Source organism: Castor canadensis, chromosome 6 (assembly GCF_047511655.1).
Source record: "Castor canadensis chromosome 6, mCasCan1.hap1v2, whole genome shotgun sequence".
In the NCBI taxonomy this organism is placed as follows: Eukaryota; Metazoa; Chordata; class Mammalia; order Rodentia; family Castoridae; genus Castor; species Castor canadensis.
Genome location: NC_133391.1, coordinates 145,104,762 through 145,117,092, shown reverse-complemented (window position 1 = coordinate 145,117,092; position 12,331 = coordinate 145,104,762). Strand labels below are relative to the sequence as shown.

The following is a 12,331-nucleotide window of genomic DNA, read 5'->3' as shown; positions in this document are numbered from 1 at the left end:
ATTTAACAACCCTATTGTTGGAGAACTGAATTCATTATAATAGCTACAATATGGATTTATTCTATCTCTGTAGGTTTGTGATGTTAGGTCATCAGAGTCTGGAATTTATTGCTAAGTTGTAGGTAATACTTGGTTACCCATAATCTGTAACACATTCTCAAAAAGTTGACTTCTTTTTCTCTAAATCCTGCACCTTATATCAATAATCTAATGCTTAAAGGTGGTTCTGTTTTTTACCCAAATCCTAAATAAAGGTTGTTGTACAAGTCTTAATTTTGAAGTTCACATATAATTTTTAATGGCGTACTGACTACCTTTCATTGAAATCTGCACTGTGATATAGTTCCCAGAAACTTACTATATGTTTATTAGCAAACTGAATTCATGTTAAAAAAAAAAAAAAGAAAACCTTTAATGCTGCATAAATAATGCTAAAACGTGATTCTTTCTATACCAAACTCCTTGATATATGAAATACTCAGAATTTCCTAAATCCAAAGAATGAAGATTTTTGCCCTGTATGGTTCATTGTAAAGTGCAAGTTTTAATAGTCTTTTTAAGTGAGGTAAATTATTTGTCATGGGGATTTGCTTCTAGCCTCTAGGAAACGACATAAAAAAGATGACGATAAAGCTTGGGAATATGAAGAGCGTGACAGAAGAAGCTCTGGGGATCATAGGAGAAGTAGCCACTCTCATGAAGGAAGAAGAAGTTCAGGTGGTGGTCGTTACCGAAACCGAAGTCCGTCAGATTCTGACATGGAAGATTATTCTCCTCCTCCCAGCCTTAGTGAGGGTAATTCTTCAGTGTCAATGGATTTCTTACATAAATTGATTTAAATTTAGGGCTTTAACTTGAAGACTGTTTTGTATCTTGTTTTGAGCTAATTAACAACACCTAATTCTTAATTAAGACAAAAGTATATATTTAGATTGAATTTGCAGTCATTGTTTAAGCATTTAATTAACATTCAGAAACTAGGAACAAAAATGGAAATATGTTAAGCTGTCATTTTTGCACCTCAATATGTCTTTTTGTTCACTTTAGTTGCTAGAAAAATGAAGAAAAAAGAAAAACAGAAGAAAAGAAAAGCATATGAACCAAAACTTACACCTGAAGGTAACATTTTAGTTTGTCTTTATTTATATTCTTCAGCTTTACTCATCTACATAGACTACAGACATAATCTTTTTTTTCTCTTGCAGAAATGATGGACTCTTCAACTTTTAAAAGATTCACAGCCTCAATAGAGAACATTTTGGATAATTTGGAAGATATGGATTTTACTGCATTTGGTAAAATTAACTTAAAATTCATTTATTTACCCATCATTTTTATCTAGTTTTTTGCCAGTTAATCTAGAGACTCTTCATGATCTATGCTGTCAAGAATGTAAAAATCTAAAGCCTGGCCCTTATGCTGTAATCCCAGCTATTTGGATGGTAGAGATCAGAGTATTGCAGTTAAGGTTCACTAGACCCCAACTCAGTCATATCTGGGAGCAGTTGTGCACACCTGTCATCCTTGTGACTCCTGAAAGTGTAAAATAGAATTGCAGTCCAGTCTGGCCAGGCAAAAAGTGAGCTGATCTCCAAAGAGTAAAAAGGGCTGGAGGCATGGCTTAAGCAGTAGAATCCCTGCCCAGCAAAAAAGAAAGGAGGAAGGAAGGAAGGAAGGAAAAAAGAAATGTGAAATCTCCTTGTGGAATCCAGTCTAGTCCAGGTTATCAAACTGAAACCTTTAATATAAAAACCAAGTATTAGATTAGTAAAGTCTTAATAGTTGTGTCTTAATAATCCCAAGAGTGCAATAATTAACTATCACTCTAGATTAGAGTACTTAAGGAAGTATTTATATGTATATGAGGTTCATGATGCCTTAGATAGTTAGGAGCAGAAATAGGAATCTGTTCATCTGTTCCTTTATTATAGTGGTCAGTATTGAATTCTTAAAGTGTGTCAGTATGATGTTAAGTGCTAGAGATACAATGATAAATAAAGACTTCAACTCCTGATGTTAAGAAATACAGTCTTCAATATAGAAAATAAAATACTAAACCAATTAGCATATAGGTAAAGTTAATGTTGCATTTTTATATTACCTTTATACTAATATATAAAGATATCTGTAAACATTAAAATGAATGTTTATAAAAACTACTTATAATATACAGTCCTTCAGCTAGTCAAAACATTAATGCCTAATTTATTTAAAAGCCATATGGCATACATTAATTCTGACAGGATTCTGTCTACTTAAGGATACCTTAAAAGGTATATTGGTCTTTATTTTTAAGTGTTTGTATTTTGAGGCTTATCTATCTAAGTATCATTGTTTTCCCTGATTATTAAAAATATCAGCTTCATCTTTGTAAAAACTGTACAATTTTGTACTGAGAAATTGACTTCTGTATTCTTTAGGAGCCCCAAAGGAAAACAGTTACTCTCATATTATGGTCCTTTGAGGAGGAGTTACTTACAAGTAGACTAATTATAAAAATGGGGGCAAGAACCCAGTGTTCACATCCATGGTGCTATCAACATCCTGTACCCTAAAGAATAGGAGTAAAGAGAAATCACCAGAACTTACTTAGTAGGAAAAAATAATCACATTTAAAGAAGTTATACTTTTTGGACAGAGCCAGCGGAGGACACCTTGGAAGGAAAAAGTCAGGAATATAAATAGCCTGACCTCACTCTTTGTCTTTGATCTTCTGACAGAATACCTCACTGGCTGAACCCAAACAGAAGCCAGAGGACATAGGAGAGTCCATTTAGTTCTTTACAGGTCAGCCTCCTGGGGCAGAGAGCATGGTTGAGAAGGGTCATCTATAGTAATAAAGACCAGATAGCTATTTGTCTTTCTATTTTAGTCAGAACTCTAATTTTACTCCTGTCCTCTTTAATTTAGGGTTTGCATGAGGTTTACGGAGGCCTCTTAAGTTATTTGTTTAGTTTGTTTATATCCATGTGACCAAAATCTTACTAAAAAGTTTAGCTTACCATTTTGATCTTTTTCTTTTACCTAAATAATATATTTGTTTGTTTTTTTCAGGTGATGATGATGAAATTCCTCAGGAATTGCTCTTAGGAAAACATCAGCTTAATGAACTTGGCAGTGAATCTGCTAAAATTAAAGCAATGGGTATAATGGATAAGGTATCTCAGTAAAGTAAAACTTACAAATTTTCATAATATGTGACATGAAACTAAAATTTTCAGGGTAAATTATAAAGTTACATAAATAATGAAGAGAAAATTCGTGGTTGTCTTCTGAGAATCTAAATGAATTATTTCTTAGGGAAAACCTGAAGTAAAAGATACTTTATCAGTTATTCTACACAAAATCTTATTACTACATTCAAAAGGCATGGGCTTTGATTTTTTTTCTACTATTTCAAATATTTAAATTATGATATGCATAAATACACTAAAATTTTCTTTGACACTTACTACTTCAGGATTGTGAAAGAATAAAGATAAAATTTCATGCAACACATTACTTCTCATGTCATAGAATGTTGTAGTATTTTAATTCACTGCTATTAAATACATAGCCTCATTGCTGTAGGTTTTTTTGAGTTGTCTTCCTATGCGTGCCCTGTTACTAAGAAGTAGTCTCATTGCACTAAGAAAATACCATATTATTTTTTCAGTGATAATGATGACTTCAAACAATAGTGGAAGCATCAAGAGTTGGCTTCCTGTAATCTTTATCATCTGCCACTCACCCCCTGCATGACTGCCATGCAGATACAATTTCAAGACAATTCCCCTCTCCTTCTCTTCTAACCCTCTTGTACAGAATTATTACCCTGAGTCTTACATTTTTCTGGTCTATCATATAAAAATAGTGATTTTTGTCCTTCAGGAATAGTAAAAGTATTAAAGATTATGATGACTTATAGAGTAGATTCTAAACAATTTAAGACTGTTTATTTTTCAATTTTGAAGTAGCCTAGAAAATATTTTGGTGTTTTTGCAAACTTATATAAGTACATAAATAAGTAATAAATACATACAATGTATAATCAGTTATTCATTTTTTATTTATTTAAATATTTTCTATGTTTGTAGTAATGAATATGCCATAAATTTCATTTTTAAAGCCAGACATTCTGGCTTTGAGTAACATCTGTTATTCAAAATGCATTTTTAAAATTTTCTAAATAAAGATGTAGTGTGGTGCCATGTGATAATTCAGAAAGTGGATAAAATCTTTAATGTTCGCGTGTGTTCACATGCACGTTCAGTGTCTGCCACAGTGGCTGAGAGTCCAGCATCAGAACAAACTTAACTGGATATACATATGTGCTCGTTCTCTGTTTGTTCATTTGTCTTTCAGAAGCAGGTATGATTCATTCTTTATTCAAGTCACACTTGAGTAGAGGTTTTAAGTGGGAAGCTTTTTTGTTCCTACTCTTTAAGAAAGTGATAATGTTACGTCTTCCATAGCCTAAAGAGAATAATTGTACAGTGTTTTTAATAATGCATAACTTTTGCCAATGATTGATAAATGAATTTATGTTTCCATTTTAGCTTTCAACTGACAAAACTGTGAAAGTCCTAAATATCTTAGAGAAAAATATTCAGGATGGGTCAAAGCTTTCCACTTTGTTAAATCATGTAAGTTTAAGATCAGTATTGTTAATTTTATCCTTAATATTATTAAGATATAAATTTTTTCATAAGCAACTTTGATTTATATACATTTCATTAATTTGAGCTTATTACCACAAATGACTATTTATTCATAGCATTGCTAATAGAATTTCATTTTTAGTGATTCAAAACTATGTGATACATTGTTGATTCACAGTGTTATAATAAAGTAAAAAAAATGACAGATGTAAATTTCTTCAGTTAAAGGACTGAATCTTAGTTTATGTTCTTCCCTATATGTGTGTTTAAATTTTCCATTCAGTTATGAGATAATAGTAAATAGTAATTCTTTTTGTTAACCTAATCAGAGAAAACCTTAGAAGCCTTATGCTGATTTCCTAATACATAATCAAACACTAATCTTTAAATATGCCACTTTTATATCTGGCTGAAAGAGTTGTTGGAAGGATATTTGAGTTGATTCTTATAAATTGCTTAGAACAGTACCTAGTACATTGTAGTTAATAAGTGTTTATTCAAGTAGTTACAACATTTCAATATGTTTATCATGAATTGACTAAAGTAAATTTCCTAGGATCTGCTTTCTTAGCATGTAGCAGACTGGTATTCACATGTGCATTCAAACTGATCTTGATATTTCAACATCAAACATTGATGCTTATAGGCATTTACTATAAGATAAAAGTTGAGGGAAGTTTTAACTTAATGAATTTTCTTATTTTTTGGTAGCACTGGGGTTTTGAATTCAGGGCCATACATCATACCCATTTGGCTTTAGTTATTCTTCAGATAGAATCTCGTGGAGTTTTTTTCCCAGACTGGCCTGGATCATGATCCTCCTACTTAGGTTTACCACATAGCAAAGAGTACAAATGTGAACAACTATACCCAGCTTTTTTGTTGAGATGGGGGCTTGTGAACTTTTTGTCCAGGCTGGTGTTGAACTGCAATCCTCCCACTCTCCACCTTCCAAGTAGCTGGGATTACAGGTATGGGTCACTATGACTGGCCTAAATTCTCTTTATCTTTAAAAGCCTACAGGTAAGCCAAGCATGGTGGCACATACCTATAATCCCAACATTCTGAGGCAGAAGCAAGAAGATTGCAAGTTCAAGGCTAGTGATTGCATAGTGAGACCCTGTCTCAAATTTTACAAAAAGCATAGAGTTTGGGGCTATTGTTAGCAGTAGAGGGCATGGCAAAGGCTGTAGGTTTAATCCCTAGCACCCGAAAAAGGGAGAAGGGTGGTTGGTTGTGTTGTTTACAGGTAAAAAACTTGCCTAGTGTGTGCAAGGCCTTGGGTTTTCAATCCATAGTGCCACAAAGGGAAAAAAATCCCTAACTAACAAAAGTAATATATTTGTAGAAAACACAATAGCACAAAAGAGCACATGCTTGTAATCCCAGCTACTTACTTAGGAGATAGGGATAGGAGGATTGAAAGTGGACACCAAAGTTAGCAATACTCTGTCTCAAAAACAAAATGCAAAAAAAAGGGGTTTGTGGGAGGATTGGGAGCTGGAGGCACTAGGTTCAATCCCTAGTACCACTGAAAAAAGAAAAAAGAGCACAAAATAATCCAAATTCTCATCCACCAATAACTACTTTTAATACTTTACACTTTTGATGTATATATACTTCCATTATCTCATCCATATGCACACGCGCACACACACACTATTTCATATATATTCTGAATTTTATTTTAGCTTGTGAGATAACTTTTCTTGGCATGTATAAAAGCCACATAATTACTAAGTGATAATATATGAAATAAAATACGTACAAAAATAATACCAAGTTTATTAACTATATCCTAATTTTTATATGTATAGACAGATAGTTCTTTATAGTATTTTGTTTGTCTCTTTGTTTGTGATAGGGTCTCACTGTGAAGCCCAGGCTAGCCTGGAATTCTTAGTCCTCCTGCCTCAGCTGTGGAAGAGCTGGGATTATAGGAGTGTACAACCATACCCAGTTTATTTGTATTTTTTGATGTCCTCTTTTTTTTTTCGAACTCAAGGCTTTGTGCTTGCTAGGTAGGCAAGCCCTCTACCTCTTAAGCCACACCTCCAATCCTGATGCCCTCTTTTTTGACTAGTTTTTAGGTGGATTTGTTTTGTTTTATTGATTTTTTTGTTTGTTTATATGTTTGCTTGTTTGTTTTTCTGGTACTGAGGATTGAACCTAGGGCGTTGTACTTAATCGACAAGCACTCTGTCACTAAACTATATCCTCAGACACCATTAACCAGTTTTGAGTCACAGAAACAAAGGGCTTAGATACACCTAAGGTGGCAATCTACTCAATCTACTCCATTGTTAGTCTACTGATTACTTTAACACTTAGTTAATAAATTGTAGTAAACACCATAAATAATGTTGAGTTCTGGGACTAGGATTTGTAGTTTAATGGGAGAGTGAGTATGCAAGGCCCCTGAGTAACGAAACACTGTAAAGCTTGTATTTCATTGAAAAAAAATTATGTAATAAAAGTATTTGTACTTTAACAGTAAGCACTTCCACTTAATTGTAATATCAAGATACTAATATATAAAGTAAAGCAAAGGCTTCTATCAGTTGTCGAATTACCCATTTTAGAGAATAAGTTATGTCTTAAGTACTCTGTATATCTCTCCTTTTTGATGTTAAGGATTGAACCCAGGGCCCTCAGCATGCTAAGCACAGCTCTATCACTGAACTATACCACCAACCTCAGGCATATCTCTACTTTTTAATCTCAGTTTTAAAAGTACAGTGTTTTTTAAAACAAAATGAAACACAAGTATTAGGAATAATGAGTTAATAATATTTCGGTACTTCTAAATAAAAGTCTATCTTTTGTTAATTTTTCTTTTATTATCACTTACAAAGTTTTTAAGTGTTATGCTTATACCCAATGCAAGATTAATTTATATACAATGTAGCCTTAAGCTGAAATTTTAGACCTGGATAAAATACATATAAGATAAAGGTACCTATAACTTTTTCTCTGGAGTGTCTTCAAGTAGTGAAATTAAAAGGTGTAGAGTTTATCGTGTTTGAAAATACTGAAACAACAACAAATTGAAATCTTTCCTTAAAGGAACTGAGGCTATATAACTCAGTGGTAGAGTGCTTGCCTAGCAGGCACAAGGCCCTGTTCAATCCCTAGCACTGCTTAAAAATAAGAGAGAATTTCAGGATATTTCATTAACAGTATGCTGTTTTATAGAATAATGATACTGAAGAAGAAGAAAGATTATGGAGAGACCTTATTATGGAGAGAGTTACAAAATCAGCAGATGCCTGTCTTACAACTATCAACATTATGACATCTCCTAACATGCCTAAAGCAGTATACATTGAGGATGTCATTGAAAGAGTTATACAATACACTAAATTCCATTTGCAAAATACACTCTATCCTCAGTATGATCCTGTTTACAGATTAGATCCTCATGGAGGTTAGTTGCCCTTTTATATTGGTAGTTTTTTTTAGCTTACCAAAATTATCTGTTGTAAACTTTTGCTGTGTTAGGTAAATCAAAATAATGGCACCAAAATTATTAGATTATGTAAATAATAATAAACATAGACTGATTTTTGTATTTGATTGTAATACAGAACTCTTGGTTAATATAATACTTGCTTATTTCTTTAGGAGCTACATGTTGACATGCCTAATATGAGAATCCAAAATTCTCTAAAATCTGAGACTTTTTGAATACAACATGACATCTCAAAAAGTTTTGGATTTGGGGGCATTCCAGATTTTTGGATTAGTGATGTCCAACTGATGAAGTCTATGCAAACATTCTAAAATCTGAAAAACTTGGAAATCTAAAACTCTTTTGGTCCCATGCATTTTGGATAATGGATACTTAACCTGTATTTATGTATAATTGTAGTTATTTCTAGTGATAAGGGAAAATTCCAAATTTTGGTTCCATTGCCACTTCTCCCTTATTTTACTCAAAATAGTAGTTAGCTACAAAATGAGTTGATTCAAGATATATACTCTTTATTGCTAACCTTTATTAAATTAGCAATGAAATAGTTAAGGTGTATAGAGTACATTTCCCCCCACTGTTCCATGCGGGGGAAAGAAAAATAAAGCAGTATTTTATATTCAAAAACAATTGAAGTATGTCATAGATTATGTTATGACTATTTTTAATAGAATAGTCCTAAAGAATAATTTTCTCTTTTAATAAATAGCTTTTTTTTGTTAGACCCCTTCCCCCCCAATTTTTGTATTCTCTCAATTTAGAAAATAATTTTAGTACTCTGGAAAAATACTAAACCTTGACATTTTCCTTATCTTGAATTTTCTCTCATTTTAGGAGGGTTATTAAGTTCAAAGGCCAAACGAGCTAAATGTTCTACTCATAAGCAGAGAGTAATAGTAATGCTTTATAACAAAGTTTGTGACATTGTTAGCAGCTTATCAGAATTGCTAGAGATACAGCTTCTTACAGACACAACAATTCTTCAGGTAAGTTTCTTTGAAACATTATGTAAATTTCTAGATGAAACAATGTAAGAAAGAATAGAGGATCTGATTGAATCTAGTATAACCATGTTCATTCAATGATGTCAGCACCATGCTAATTTTACTCATTGAGAATATTTTGTATCTAAATTGAAGAAGTAAAATTTCAGAAATTAACACTTTGAGCAGAAAACAGATGAATCTAGTGTAAATTCTAAACTCTTAAATTCTTCCTTTAGAATATGTCAGGATATTTTTACCAATAAAAATGATACATTTTTGTTTCTTTATATTCTTCTGGCATTTATCAATCTAAAACATTAGAGAGTAGAGAAATGGCAGCTATGAATCAAGGTACCCGATGTGAGGTTGAATGGGATCAGAAAAGGGAGCAGATGCTAAGTTAAGGGAAAGGAAAATGCCTCTCTTAAGTATTTTTTCAATAAGTTTATGAATGTTGGAATTTAGTAAGATGGAATATGATTAAAATCAACTAAAGATATGTATATTTACTCTTTCATATTTTCAGGTTTCATCAATGGGAATAACGCCATTTTTTGTTGAAAATGTCAGTGAACTGCAGTTGTGTGCCATTAAGTTAGTCACTGCAGTAAGTATAATCAATTTGTATTTTTAATTACCTTCAATTAAAATAATATGGGCATCATTTAATCCAATAAAAAATAGTACAGATTCCTTGATTTCAGTAGATTCATGTCACAATAAAAGACTTATTTTAGTCAATCTTACTAGATTTTATGAATTGAGGATTCATCTTCAGTACCATAAATGTCATGGGTCATTGCCATTTTCTTGGATATAAAACACTTCTAATACTTTTAAATCTAACAAGTAATCTTTTAATATGATAAAAATCAGAATAGTTTAAAAATCACTTAAATCTTTTCTTGTTTGCACACGAAAGGTATCATACCCCTGTAAATGAACTCTTTGACATTAGTAAAAATGTTGTAATTAATAATAAAATTTGAGCAAATTACTTTAAATAATTTCTGTTAAAGATGTTGAATACATTTTCATTCTAAATATCACATATTTTTATTACATGATATTGTGTTGTTTTTGTTTTGTTTTCTATTAAAATAAGTAATTTTTAATTTTATAATTTCTAAACAGGTTTTCTCAAGATACGAAAAACATAGGCAGTTAATTTTGGAAGAAATTTTCACTTCACTTGCAAGATTACCAACTAGCAAGAGAAGTTTAAGGAATTTCAGGTAACTAACTTTAGCAGAAGTCAAGTATTATAAAGATCTCCATTATTGTAACCATCATAAATTTATTCTTCATCATTTCTGTGTGATTTGTATTTTATAATTATATTAAAAAAGGGAATTTAGTTAGAAAAACATGAAGAATAGCTTAGATGTGTGAAGTAATATAGCATATTTTGGGGACTTAAATGTAGAGCTCTATGGCAAGACTTTTCAAGTTAGGCACTATTGACAATGTGGACCAAGTATTGCTTTATGTGCAGGACTGTCCTGTGCTTTCTAGAATGCTTAACAGAATCCTTAACCTTAGTGTACTCACTAAGTGCCAGTAGAAATCCTGGCTTCCAATTGAAATAGCCAAAATTATTTCCAGGTACTGGAGGTCAAAAGCAACCATGGTCTATAAGAAAAACAATAGGAAATGTGGCTCAAAGTGCCAGGACTGTTGAAAAAGTATTTTATGAGCCATGATAAGGAACTTAATCCTTTAGTCAGTGCTAAGCCATTAAATAATATTTTAAAAAGAGCAGAAATATTACTCTAACAATAATATAGAAAATAAACATGGGGATTAAATGCTCCTTAATCAGTAAGCATGCTGTAACTAAGGAATTTTATCACTGCTGTGGTCAGTGTTACTGTTTTTGCTATCATAGGTAATTATCAGCATTGTCATAATATTTTTGAGTTTTGATTAAATGCATTGGCCAGATATATAGGATTGTTTTTTAGAGTGCTTTGAAGCTGTTCTCCATAAAATATTTTTATCTTTTTTCTTTTTGTTTTTTTCTGTTTGAGCTCAGGGCCATGAGCTTACTAGGTAGGCAATCTACCACTTGAGCTATGTTCCAAGTCCAATTATTTTTATCTTAATTATTTTTTCACTAAATGTGCATCGACAGACATCTATTGTCTGTTAAACATAAAGAAAAACTGTCAATATATAAAAGAATTCTTACATTTCTGTAGTACCTGTAGAATAGAAAAACACTTGGAAATTGAGTTTCCATAATCAATGCCACAGACCTCATACTATAGCACAAATGATTAAGAGTTGACTGTGTAGCAGATTTTAATACCGATGGCTACCTCATTCAGATAAGTACTTGATATATGAGCATTTGGAAACCTTGAAGATTTTTATCATTTTTTAATGGTTCAATAATTCTTCATTATAAATTTTTATCTTTAATGCAAATGAAATTTATATTACTATATCTTTTCTATTTTAATCATCTGAGTGTACACAGGCATTTACTTAGTATCAGAGACTGGAATATAGCTCAGTGCCTAGTAGGTTTGATCTCCAGCACCAAAAAAAAAAAAAGAAAGATTTAAAGAGAATTAGACATCAGAACAGTGTTATCTAAAAATAATACCTAGAATGTTGGTAAATAAAGCATCCTGAAACTTGAACATGTAAAGTGAAATTATCTTCATACACCATATAATATAAATTGTTTCTTCTTTATTAAAGGTTAAATAGTAGTGACATGGATGGAGAACCTATGTATATTCAGATGGTTACAGCACTGGTTTTACAACTTATTCAGTGTGTGGTACACTTACCATCATCAGAAAAAGACTCTAATTCAGAAGAGGACTCAAATAAAAAAGTAAGGAAACATTTAAGGGTTTTATAACTTTGTACTTTTAATGGATGGAAACACCTATATTCTCTGTCACTTAAAAACTAAAGTTCTTGATTAAGGGTTCATGGCTGACATTAAGGTTCTTGTATAGCAATAGATAAGGTTTTAGGAGACCTGAGTTCTGGTTCTGCCATATCCACAAGTCCTGAAACAGTCAATTATTTTAATCCTTCTTAGTTTATATTTTCAGTTATGAAATGAGGGTGATAATACTATAGACCTAGCATACCATGTTACAACTGCAAGTGAGATATTGAAAACAAAAGTGAATATTACACACAATACATATATGTAACATATAATTAAACAATCCATATGAAAAATGAGCTATGTTCTCCCTGACGAGTAA

General features: G+C 31.9%; 1 protein-coding gene across 4 annotated transcripts in view; it reads left to right on the top strand.

Moving 5' to 3' along the window:
* The window catches only part of Nipbl (NIPBL cohesin loading factor), a 180,912-nt gene that overhangs the window by 122,131 nt on the left and 46,450 nt on the right, over positions 1-12,331 (top strand). For all 4 annotated transcript variants that reach the window (XM_074077609.1, XM_074077606.1, XM_074077607.1 and 1 more), the window contains 10 exons: positions 598-795; positions 1,048-1,119; positions 1,206-1,295; positions 3,055-3,158; positions 4,539-4,625; positions 7,836-8,067; positions 8,947-9,098; positions 9,625-9,705; positions 10,233-10,333; positions 11,808-11,946. In XM_074077609.1, the coding sequence (XP_073933710.1) occupies positions 598-795; positions 1,048-1,119; positions 1,206-1,295; positions 3,055-3,158; positions 4,539-4,625; positions 7,836-8,067; positions 8,947-9,098; positions 9,625-9,705; positions 10,233-10,333; positions 11,808-11,946 (1,256 nt within the window). The remainder of the gene's footprint in view (positions 1-597; positions 796-1,047; positions 1,120-1,205; positions 1,296-3,054; positions 3,159-4,538; positions 4,626-7,835; positions 8,068-8,946; positions 9,099-9,624; positions 9,706-10,232; positions 10,334-11,807; positions 11,947-12,331) is intronic.